Raw genomic sequence first — 13462 nt, forward strand, 5'->3', positions numbered from 1 at the left:
CCTATATTTGCTGTTTTGCTAGAAAACGAATGTAAATTATATGATCCACACTTCCACAAGTGTCTACAATATCTAAATATGGCTTACCAATAAATTCAGAATTCTCTTCATCAGATTATGCCTCCAAAGTATGATAGTCAGCTGTTGATTATTTTGAAATATCACTATTATCTTATCATAAGAGCTCATAAGAGCAAATTACAGATTTGCTTGGAATAAGCCCAGAACTTTTCAAACGTCGCAATTTATATAGTCGTATTTTTAAAAATTTCTGTGGAAGGATTAATGGAATTTTGCTCTGAAAATGGGAGAATTAGCGTTAAATTGGATAGATTACTTGGTAATAGTAATTGCTCTCAGCTTACTAATTGTAAGTAAACCCTTTCTGTATACCTCAATTGAAAATGACTAATGTGCATTTATTTATGCTTTCTCAAGTATTTTAGTTATAGATATGCCGCACAATTGTCAAAATTACAAACGAGTGTATTGAGTGAAAGATTAGAACAAAATACTCGGCAAAATGAAAACCGCATTCGTTGCCAACCTATCAACACCCCACATAGTAAGTGTCTAGTTATATTTGCTTTCTAAAATTAAAGTTAGAAAAAGAATAAGTTAATGTCGGAATTCCCTATCTATTATATATCGTAAAAGTATATTATCATAGCAAAATCCAAATATGTAGATAATTCCTATAGTGGAAGTTGATGTTACATGTACGTATGTATATGCTTAATATGTGACACCAATTTCCACTCTGACAATTATCTATTTATTTAGATTTGCACGTATATTCGAAGTATAGCATTTATATATAATTTCGAATTGTACTTTGCTTTTCCATCGATATGTACTTTATTTTCAATTTTCTTCGTAGTTTTTCTCTAAATATTGTATTTGTGCATTTAGGAATATTTTAAAAGAATACAGTATACCGTTTCCATTTATTGAATCTCGTCAGTAAAGTCAGATGAGCTCATTTATCTATTTTTTTTTTGTATTCATGCACCTCCATCCTTAATTATGAAAATATAGATACTCATTTACCGTATGTAGAAGTAATGCGCGTAGTGTGGCCACATTACTGTGAATTTATTCCATTTTCAGTTATCTGCAAATTCAGAAAAGCTTGCAATTCCTTCGCATACGGTAGAGCGAATTGTACTTGAAAGAGTCTGAATCTATTTAGCTAATCATATTTAATTACCACCTGCTTCGTACAATAAAGATACTCGGATTCATAAAATAGACGTCATTACCATTGATGGAATGGCCGATTTCAATTTTTTTGTTTTGCATCTCATGTTGAAGTTAGTCTATTGTGTTTATAGCATTTAAATCCTTTAAATACAATAATTATGATTACATTAAGTCTGCACCAAAAATAGATGCGAAATTTCCCTACACCCATTAATCTTTGAGGATAATTAAAAATTGATTTCAGCACCTACATTTTACACTGTTGCCGCTGTTGTTATGAGTACAAATCCAAGCAGTTCAACAAGAAACACAGAAAATACGGAGAATGTTCAAGAACTACCACCATCGTACGATGAAGCTATATTTTACCCCATATCTAAAGCAATGGTGACAGTGCGCAACGAAACGGAACCAGCTTAAAACACTTTTGGAGACACATTTAGAAACTACACCAGCATATGTAAATATGGACTCAATAACCAAAGTTTATCAACATGAAATTTGTTACAATTTATCATTTTTAATTGAGGTTAATGATCAATTCGATTTGATTCTATAGTTTTGATTATAAATATTGAAATAAGATTATGATATAATTCGTCTTACAATGACTTTCAAATTGTCGAAAATAAAGCTAGAAAGCGGAACCCGGAAACTGGGCATTCCAGTTATAAAAGGCTCTGCGAATCTCTTAAGTAAGTAGATACAAATCTAATGGCTTGGTTCTTTACTGGACCCACTTCAATATCACTTCTTCTGAAAAATGGATGGAAGATTCCATTTAGAAAATAGAGCAATCAAGCGATATGTATATGCACATATGCACTTACTTATCGAAAATACAGGGTGCGGCAGCATAACTTCCTTTTTTCAAAACTCAATAAAAACTATTGTATGCATCGGAAAATATTTATTTATTTTTTATAATGTAGGTACATGTCTAAAGTTTTTATTTACATTGTTTTGAAGATCAAATCTGTTAGGTGACGTCCCCCATTCTCTATACATTGCGTAAACCGATTTCTGGCGTTTGTCATGACTCTTGTTAGCATAGCAGGTGTTATGTTGGCAATTTCTTCTTGGATGTTGGTCTTCAAATCTTGTAGGGTTCTTGGACGGTTCACATAAACACGGGATTTCAAAAAAACCCATAGAAAAAAATCACAAGGGGACAGATCGGGAGAGCGTGCCGGCCATTCCAAATCGCCTCTAATTGAGATAAGGCGCTCTGGAAAGTGTTCCCTCAAAACAGCCATCGATGCTCTTGAAGTGTGTGCTGTTGCACCGTCTTGTTGGAACCAAGTGTCCCCCAAATCCAAATTTTCTAGCCGTGGGAAAAAAAAATTCTGTAGCATGTTTACATACCGGTCCGAATTCACTGTCACTGTAACCTCATTTTTCCTCAAAAAACCAGGGACCAATAATTCCAGCTGAAGAAATTGCACACCACACTGTGACTTTGGGTGAATGCAAAGGCTTTTGATGCAATTTTCGAGGGTTGGTGTCAGCTCAGTAGCGCATGTTTCGTTTGTTAACCGACCCACACAAATGAAAATGGGCTTCATCGCTAAAAAAACAATAGCACCCTCGTGAACGACATCAAGAAGAAGCTCACACGCGTTCATCCGAGAATTGAAGTCACGTTCTGAAAGTTCCTGCACTATCGCCATCTTATGGGGATGAAAATGAAGATCATCACGAAGAATTCTTCTCACAGAACGATCGGATAGTCCAAGGGCAGATGCGTGTTTGCACGCAGAACGCCGTGGCGATCGCAACATTGACGCTCTCATTGCTTCAACGTTCTCAGGTGATCTAACGGACCGAGGGACTCCAGTTCTTCCTTTTGTCGCACTTGCAGTTTGTCTGAATGTTGTGACCCATATAACAATTGATTTGCGGTCTGGGACGGGAGCCAACGGGGCTAAATTAAAGCGATTCCGAAATGCACGCTGTGTTGCAATAACCAAACATCCGCTTGAAAAGTAAACCTCAAGGGTAAAGGCACGCTCCTCACTATTCCAATGCATGATGGCGACTGAACCGTGTCGGGACAAAACTTTACAGTATCCCCTCTTGAACGAGACCACTAGCGCTCCGCTATGACATCAACTAACTGAGTGGCGCGCATTTTAAAAAAGGAAGTTATGCTGCCGCACCCTGTACATCAATGTGAAAAATCTTTGCTATTTGTCATTCCCAATTGAATTCTGTGTTCAGTGGTGTTAATACCTGCCAGTCATTTGAGTAGGCTTTAAAAGATACCTCCGTTTATGAATTTGATTAAAAAAGAACTTTTTATAATACATCTTACAGCTCAGAGCCTTTTATTGCATTTCTTTTTACGGTATGGGTCTTAAGCTCTATTCATACGATCCAGCAGCTAGCGTATCCAGCATGACGCGTGTTCAGCATAGTACAGATGAAAGTATTCTTACGATCTAGCAGCTAGCATGTCCAGCACCCAATAAGTCGAGTCAATGAAGTTGAAAATTAGGTGCCATCTCCGAATTCTTTCGGTCAAGGCCAATTGACACGAAATTGCGGATGGGAGTAAAAGGTGGCATAATAAACAAAAGTTATATAGCGGCCCTGTTACCGGTTTTGCGTTATTTGACGTTAAAAGAAATCACTTTTGTTTTAAGTCATTACGAGTTTACGTTTGACCAGTTGGTTCATACAGCTACTCCATTCGTCTTGTTATTAATTATGCTTTGCTTCTGCTCATTATCTTTGTCTTCTAGTATATATATAACACGAACTCTTGGCCGCGTTCGAGAGAAGAATCCTCCGAAGAATTTTTGGCCCCCTATATGAGGATGGACGATTCCGTAACTTACATAATGACGAAATCTATGAGTGATACTATGACCGTCCGGTTGTGGATAAAATCCGGCTCAATAAGTTAAGGTGGGCGGGTCACTTAATCCGTATGGATGAGGATGATCCCACCCGGAAAGTCTATAAGGGCAATATCTATGGTAGAAAAAGAAGACGAGGCAGACCCTGCTTAAGATGGAGCGATGGCGTAGGCCAGGACGCCAGACAGCTTTTAGGGATATCGAATTGGTGGACTTCGGCGCAAAACCGAGATGTCTGGAGTTCTTTATTAAGCAGGCCTAGACCGGATACCGGTTGTTGCGCCGTTAATGATGATGATATATATAATAAGTCGGGAAGCTTTGTGTATTTCTTTTATAAAATTTTTTGTGTGGAAATTTGCTCCATTTGTACCTAGCACGAAATATATATGCACAGATTAAGTCAGAATATTCAGTTTAGCATGATCCTGACATTCAAGGTATTAGAATTTGCACTGAAGCGAGAATTTGACCTATTATAATTTGGTTAGTACTAGTGCGAACCAAACTTGGTAGGTTCATGCCTTAATTATAGGCTATATCACTGCAAAAGTTGATAATTCTAGGATGAACTTCCCTTGAGCTTCAAAGTAAATTACTAAAACTAATTTACTATTGTTAACTTCATTTGAACACATATCTATATGGAGGACATTTCCAACCCTAGGCACCATATAGTGGCAACTTCGGGATTTTTCTGATTTTCCAGTTAGGTAATTTTTGGGAATGAGTCCGAGAAAGAAATGGCCACTTCCCAGCTTCCGCCTCCTCCTTTTGCATTAAATGTCAGAGCTACCAGCGTTGAAAAGTGCTAATCGAGACCTTTCAGTTAATACCCCGCATGACTAAATTTGGTGAAAAACAAACCTCCTTTTTCGGGTAAGGAGACGACCCTTAAGTTCTACATAGGACGATGCAACTCACACATGCGTGGGCGTTGACATTTACCAGCTTTCCACTAAATTTGAAGTCAACCAGTATAACCATTTCCGTTAAAAGTATATGCGGCAGACAGACAGCAAACTGATTTCAACAAAAACACAAAAACGTAAAAATTGAAGTTTTTGGCATATAGATAATACCGTTCAACTGATCGCCATGAAATTTGGTGTAATTATGTATTTTATAATGGAGAAGGCTTCCAAGCTTTATACATTGCTGTAATTCGCCATTGGATGGCGCTGTAAAGGATCAATTTGTACACCCTTGACTTGATTGCCATGAAAATTGGGGTATATATGTATGCATTTTTCCATGGAAAATATTTTGGTCATATCCACGCTATTGTAGCTCGCCACGAAATGGTGCTGCAAAGATCATACACCGTTTACATGATCGCCATGGAAATTGGTATATATATGTGTGTTATTTTTAAATGGAAATGTTTGGTGCTGTCCAAACTTATACAACTTTCAACCAGTCGTCATGACAAATAATGAATGTTAATTGGCGAGACATTAATAATAGTAATAATCGTTGGCGCAACAATCCATATTGGATCAGGGCCTTGAAGTGTGTTAGAGCACTTCATTCAAGACCGTAACGGTACACTACAGAACACTGTAGGAGGCAATGTGGCCAGCATTACGCTCGCCCGAGATTATTACTCTGATTTGACTCAGGTACTCATTCACAGCTGAGTCGACTGGTATCCGACATCAAATTACGATACAAATCCCACTGCCACCAGTGAGATTTGAACTGCGACCTTCCGTACAGCCTTGTGCTCTAACCAGCCTTGTGCTCTAACCAGCCTTGTGCTCACCAACGAGGTCTAACAATTACAATTCTGTAAAGCTGAATGCTCATGACAGGCTCGATCAAGATTGAAAATCGACCCCAATAAAATAGCATTCAATTACAATAAAAATTACGCTTACGCTATATTGCGCTTAGATTGCCGCGCTTTGAAGTTTCAGTAAAAATGCCTAGGGCAGACAAAGTCAATATGCTACCCCTGACTAAGCCTCCAGAGCCCCTTCTAACTCATATTACTGGAGGTACTCAAGAATTCAAACACTTTTTTCAGTATATTCTGAAACGCAGCATGCGTTTCACGACGGATATTATAAAATATGTTACTCTCACTCCCACATTCAAACTGAAAAGACAATTATATCATCGAATTAGTTTACTTCTTCTGCCGGGTTCAACTAGTCATTTACGAATAAAACGCATAGTTTTCGAGCTTTTTCGATGAGAAAACGTCGTGTTTGAATATGAATAACTCGAAAATTGCTACTTGTACCAAAAATTTCCATAAGCCACATTATGCTTATAATTGACCATTTAAAAAATTTACTAATTTCTACGGTTATTTCGAATATAAAATTTTCCCCTTTCGAGAAGGGGTGCCCCCCGGGGGTGCATCCAAGTAGGACTTTGCGCAAGTATTCCATTCATGACGATTAAATCGGCGCACGATTGTTGGCTGCCAACAGAGCCTATCTTAGCTTGCAAAAACTGTTTCGCTCGAAACGTCTCACCATAGAGTCAAAGCTCTTACTGTACAAGACTATGATCTTGCCAGTCCTTAGTATTCCTCGGAAACCTGAGTTCCTAGCAAAAAAAAATTGCGAACACTTGGCAGCGTTCGAGATAAGAATCCTCCGAAGAATGTTTGCCTCCTACATAAGGATGGACGATTCCGTAGTCTGAATAACGACGAAATCTATGAGTGATACCAGGACAGTACGACGCGCTAAAATCCGGCTCAACAGGTTGCGGTGGGCGGGTCACTTAATCCGTATGGATGAGGATGATCCAGCCCGGAAAGTCTATAACGGCAATATCTATAGCAAAAAAAGAAGACGAGGCAGACGCTGCCTGAGATGGATTGATGGCGTAAGTCAGGACGCCAGACAGCCTTTAGGGATATCGAACTCGGTCCAAAACCGGGATGTTTGGAGTTCCTTATTAAGGCAGTCATAGACCGAGTACCGGTTGTTGCGCCATTGATGATGATTTCATTATAATATCAATAATTTCATCAATGCCAAATAATGAAATGTGTCCGGATAGCTGAGTAGTTAGAGCACAAAACTGTCGTACGGAAGATCGCGGTTCAAATCTCACTAGTGGCAGTGGGATTTGCATTGTGATTTGACGTCGAATACCAGCTGTGAATGAGTACCTGAGTCAAATCAGGGTAATAATCTCGGGCGAGCGCAACGCTACCACATTGCCTCCTGTAGGGTACCGTAATCCTTTAGTGTATTGTTACGGTCTTGAACGAAATGCTCTAACATACTTCAAGACACTGATTCAATTAGAGTGTTGGGCCAACGATTATTATTATTATTATAAAGTAATGAAAAATGAATGCATGTAATTAGTATGGTTTTTACCGACAAATACAACTACCGTTGTTTTTGCATGACATTGTAATCATTCGTTCATTTATCCGAGCTAAAAAATGAACGAATTTGGCATAACACTACTATCTTCCCCAAATTACAGTTTGCACTGCACTCTACATATGGAACTAGTCGGGAACAGGAACCTCGGTACTTCAGGTTTGAACAGTGACTATATAAGACTATTTATCCCTTTAGTGTAGTACTGGCGATTTCGACAACCACCAAGTAGGAATATCGGGTAGTGAAGTGAAACTCAAATGAGAAAAATGGAGATCGGCGAACTCCTAAATAGCTTGCTCGGCAACCGTAGACTTGCCTGAATTTTCTTTATGTCAGCCAGCTAACCAAATCGTTTCCACAATCGATCACCAGCCGCCAGTACAATCGGAACTGACATGTCAACCAAAACCCACACACATTTGGGCCACCAGTTGGGGACTGTTCAAGCGAAACTGACAGGCATGCCGGGCGCAACGTTATAAATTTAAACTAAAAATAGCGTGACTGATCAGTTTCCTGTCAAATTGCTACCATAGAATCTGCAGGAAAGATGACCAACGTTTCTAAAATTTGTCAATACTACCATTCCCAATCTAAAAAAATATCTCAGGGTAAAGGATAGTCTTTTCAATTCTCTGGAATAAATCAACTCAAAGAAAACCAAGTTATTAAATTATCCCCAAAATCGCTCGGTTTCCTATATGCTAGATTTATGGTAGTCCATAAAAATGCCACTATTATAAAATGTCGTCCTCGAATGATGATAATCGTTGGCGCGACAATTCAATTGAATCTGGACCCTGAAGAGTGTTAGAGCACATCATCCAAACCAGTAACAGTACATTGCAGGACTACTATATATTGTGGTTACAGCATTGCGCTATTACCCTAGTTTGACCCAAGTACCCATTTACAGCTGAATCGACTGGTATCCGACATTCAGCAACGATACAAACTTTTTTACTACTAGTGAAATGTTCACCGCGACTTTTCGTCGCAACAGGCTATTGCTCTAACCGTTAAGTCATTCAGGCACAATGTATAATGCCGGTATATGAAACTAACTTCTCTATTTGGGAGTATGATTACCTCAATTTTGAAACCGATTTTTTCAACAAGACTTTGCCAACTGCAATGAGAAACCAAAGTTTTAATGGAAAAATTGAAAAAAAAAATGAAATTCTCGTCGTTGCCAATATGCAAACGGCGAAACTATGCTGGACGAGAAAGTTCTTTTCACCATAAACGGAATGAAGCATATCATATGGGTATGTACACATGATCTAGTGCATATCCACATATTTTCACTTTATCCCGTGCTCAAGAGCATACGCATATGTATAAAAATTAAATACGGTTGTTACTTATATACACGCATGTCCATCTTATTGTACACTACCTGCAAACTTCATTAGTACATACATATGGCTGTCTCCAGGAATTGATACTGTTACATAAATAATGAATAAAAACTAATAAAGAAAACCTAAAATGTCCCTATGGAACCCGATGTTCATATAAGTTCACTTTATATGATCTTAGAGAGCAATAAATCTACGTGAAATACAAAACCTCGACCTTCTATAGCTTTGTTAATAGTAGAATTATGTCCTATAATATCACCTATACTGCTTCCAAATTTTGTACTTCTAGAATGAACTTAAGAGGAATTTCCTGGTAAATTTATAAAATATGGTAACATACTATTATTAACTTTATTTGTGCAGACATCGGAACGGGATGTATTCTGATGCGGAGGTTATTTGGTATAATGGTTCACTGTTGTTTTTACAGATTTTTCGGTTGGACCCATCTAGGAACGCGACCTGTTTCATTTTTGGGGGCCACCATTTTGAGCCCTCACTCCTCTATGTTTCGCTCAGTGTCAGAAATAAGTTTTGAAAAGTACTAATCAAACCTTTTGATTTGATGCCCTGCATGACCATATCGTATGAAAATGGACTGACGGATGGATACACAGACGAGCAGAGGCACAGAGGGACAAATAGATATTGGATCGATTTTAATAAGGCTTTGTTTCATACAAACTCTTAAAAGTGGCATATTATCGAAAAACAACTAAGAACCAGCTATTTACGAAAAAAATGCGCTCGACTTTTTTTACTCCTTTATTTTATAGTAAAATCAAAGATCATTACATTGATTATTGCGCACCGATCCATTATTTATTAATTTCATATTACATCTGACCAAAAAATGGTTTATTTTTTTCTGGCACTTGTTCCTCCCAATAATAGAATTTGTAAGACATTGCTTACTTTTTTTAAATTAATCGTCTTTTAATCTTTAGCCGTTGAAAATAAACTCCTCTGCTACTGGGCGAAATTCAGTGCGATTTTCATATTTATGGTTCACATTTCCTGGTCTGCAACTGTCACTGGTTGAGAAATTAAGATAAAATTATGTGAGTATAATTTTATCATAATGAGAGAACAAATAATTTTTTAAAAGAAAATTAGTAAATTTGTCAAAAAAAAGTAGGCCAAACAGTAAAATTTTGGGGATAACTGCCCCAAAATGTTTGTCATTTTTTCACCTCCTTTGTATAGTGTTCTCGTTTCTACACTGTTCACTTTATTTTCACAGAATGACGTTTATATTCTCAGTCTCAGCTATGATTCGGCGTATATTTAATGGCGTAGCTATTGTAGATTTTGAGTTTAATAATATAAGGTCTTCAATTTTTTCTATAAATTAAAATATGTATCTCTCAAAGCTAAGGGATTTAGAAATCGAAAAAAATACTTAATAGTTTCGGTTAACACTCCATAAAAAACGCCCCACTTACTTGTCCGGAAGTTTTTAAACACCGTATGTATGTGCATACATATCTTTTTTTTTTTCATGGATGGAGGTGGAAATCTTAGAAAGACGCTGCTGCGCCAGGTTGCAGCAGTGTGTGGGATTCGCACCCACTAAAACCACCCCCACTCTTCCGCCCCTCCCCGCGGGACCACCGTGAAGTATTACTTCGCGGGGGAGGCTCTGGTTCGCTATACCAGCTCATCCATGTCACGTCTCCGTCGCGCCGCCTTCCGAGTTCGATCCAACTCCAGGAGTTTTGTGTGCACCACGCCTACTGCCTCATTTACCGCCATCCAGTTTTCCTCCGACTTCAGCATCTCTTCCACATGGTTCAAGGGCTCGATGTCCGCCCCTAAGATGCTGTTCAACCTCCTTTTCTGCTGCAGAAAGAACTGTGTCAGGTGGTAATTCAATTCTCCGTGCTTTCGGTAGACCCATTTCTTGATACACGGGATCAATGTATGGGTCCACCGGCCCTTGTCGGAGTTATCCCACCGTTGTTGCCACTTGCCACACAACTCTCTCCTGATGGCTTTTCGGAAATCCGCATTCACCTCGGCTGGATTTGCCTCCCGTTTTTCGTTGAACCAATGTGCCTCGCTCGCTAGAAGATCTATAGGGATCATTCCTGCGATGACACACACTGCCTCCTTCGACGCCGTCCTAAATGCGGCCGGTATGCCGAACATATCTTCCTCCAGTTGACAGCGTGGTTCAACGCTCCCGCCCAGACAGGGACCGCGTATAGCAGGATCGACCTTACCACTCCCGCGATGAGTAGCCTGCGACTATACTTCGGCCCTCCCACGTTAGGCATCATCCTTGCAAGGGATGAGCTGGCATTTGCTGCCTTCTCTCGCGCATAATCCAAGTGTCCCTTGAAACTCAGCTTGGCATCGGTCATCACCCCTAGGTATTTGACAACCGATTTTGAGACGACCTCACGATTACCAACCTGGATGGTGACCGTGTTGTTCTTCCTACGGTTGGTAATGAGAACCGCCTCCATCTTTTCGTCCGCGAGGTCCAGCTTGGCCATTCGTAACCATGACTTGATGGTATGAATGGCTTCATTTGCATAAAGCTCCACGTCCTCGGGATACTTTGCAATTGCAACTACCGCCAGGTCGTTCGCAAAACCAATCAGCGTTGTCTCCTCCAGCACGCGAAGGCCAAGCACTCCGTCGTACATTATGTTCCACAGCAGCGGTCCCAATACAGAACCTTGAGGCACACCTGCTGTCACAATGTACTCCTTCGGCCCATCGTCCGTCTCGTACCAGAGAAGTCTGTCCGAAAGGTAACTCTCGATGAGCCGAGCCAAGCAGCTAGGAACACCCAGTTTGGCCAACCCCCTTAATCCAGCCCCAGTTGGCTGAGTTAAAAGCATTTTTGACGTCCAGCGTCACCAGAGCACAGCATTTGCCCATGGCCATTGCATTTCGAGTCAATTCCACGACCTTTGCTACTGCATCGACAGTAGAACGGGCTCGACGAAACCCATATTGCCGTTCTGAAAGACCACCCGCAAGCTCGATGAACGGGAGCAGCCTGTTGTATATCACCCTCTCCAACATCTTCCCCATTGTGTCTAAGAGACAAATAGGGCGATATGAAGAGGGCACGCCGGGTGGTTTTTGGGGCTTCGGTAGCAACACCAGTTTCTGCCTCTTCCACTGGGCGGGAAACAATCCTTCTGCCATGCACGATTCCAATGTGCTTGCGAACCACCTTGGTCTGGCCTTGACCGCCACCTTCAGAACCTTGTTCGGAATTCCGTCCAATCCCGGAGCCTTGCTATCCCCAGTACGTCTGCAGATTTCCCAAAGTTCCTCTTCGGTAACATCAGGGATCGAGAAGACGTCCTGCTGAGCTGCCAGTCTCTTTCGTCCTGCTCCTGCTACGGGAAAAGAGTTGTAATTATTTGCAACAAGAGCCGTGGGCATGTCACTTGAGGTGATTTTTGCCCGCGAATCTTCTTCATTACAACTTGGTAGGCTGTACCCCACGGATTCGTATGAGCCTCCATGCAGAGCTTCTGGTAGCATTCCCGCTTGCTTCCCCGAATGGCCTTCTTAAGGTTGCTTCGCAGATCCCTGTATTCCTCCTCACGCTCCTGGTGCTCTAGCCTTCCCCTTGTCCAGTGGGAAAGTCTCCTCGCTCGGAGACAAGAGGATCTCAAGGCAGCGATCTCCGTGTTCCACCAGTAGTTTGGCCTCTTGCCGTAGTGCAAACGTCGTCGTGGCATCGTAGCGTCGCATGCTTCGGTTACACGCTGAGACAGCTGTGCGACCCTTTCTACCGCTGTTCCATCCGGATCATGGGTTCCCTCTAATGCGGCCAGAAATGTCTCCTCGTCGAAAGCTGCGATAGACCAGCCAACCGCCTTAACCTTTCCACCTCCAGAGCGTCGTTGACTGCTTCCCCGGTTTCCAATGCGAAGTAAGATGGCCTGGTAGTCACTGTGGGGGTAGTGCTCACTCACTTGCCAAGCCATCTCCCTCACCAGGGAAGTGCTAACAAATGTCAGATCAACGATCGAACCCGACCCTCTTCTTCGAAAGGTGGGCACGCATCTAACGTTGGCCAGCACGATGTCCAGCTCCGCAAATGACTCCAACAGAATTTGACCTCTGGTGTTCGTCGATCGGTTTCCCCACTCCATGGCCCACGCGTTGAAATCGCCCGCAATGATTTTAGGGCTGCGGTCTCTAGCGTCCAACACCAGACTGTCGAACATCTCCTCATATTATGCTAAGGTTGCACTAGGAGGAGCTTAGCAGCTGTAAATATGGACACCGTTGACCTTCGTCCTTATAAAACCGGTTGACGGGGGGGCCATGGCTTCCTGAATGGCCTGTCTTCCGCACGCCCAGATTGCGGCGTTGCCAGACGCATCCACCGCCCAAATTGCACCGCCGTGGTTTTTGTACGGCTCGCAAATAACCGCGACATCGACATTCGACTCTCGAATGGTTTGCGAGAGCAGGGCCTGAGCTGCCTCACAGTGAATGAGATTGATTTGTATCAATCTCATTTGCCTGTGCGGTTCAGCTCCTTCCTATATACCGGACATCTGCTGCTTCCCGCAACATGCCGATCGTCCACGCCCTCTTTCCTACTACATAGCATACACCGTGGATCTCCGGTGCAATTTTTGATGAGGTGGCCCTCTTCCCCACACTTCCTGCAACTCCTCGACCTATCATGCTG

At 41.4% G+C, this 13462-nt stretch overlaps 1 protein-coding gene across 1 annotated transcript; it reads left to right on the forward strand.

Annotated features, from left to right (window-relative positions):
• The first annotated feature begins 207 nt into the window (after positions 1-207).
• On the forward strand, positions 208-1804 carry LOC119661167. The gene is made up of 3 exons (XM_038070383.1): positions 208-370; positions 439-565; positions 1448-1804. The coding sequence occupies exons 1-3, from the start codon at positions 305-307 to the stop codon at positions 1621-1623; spliced, it is 369 nt and encodes a 122-aa protein (XP_037926311.1). The 5' UTR covers positions 208-304; the 3' UTR covers positions 1624-1804.
• Positions 1805-13462: the final 11658 nt, after the last annotated feature.

This window comes from Hermetia illucens, chromosome 1 (assembly GCF_905115235.1).
Source record: "Hermetia illucens chromosome 1, iHerIll2.2.curated.20191125, whole genome shotgun sequence".
Classification (NCBI taxonomy): domain Eukaryota; kingdom Metazoa; phylum Arthropoda; class Insecta; order Diptera; family Stratiomyidae; genus Hermetia; species Hermetia illucens.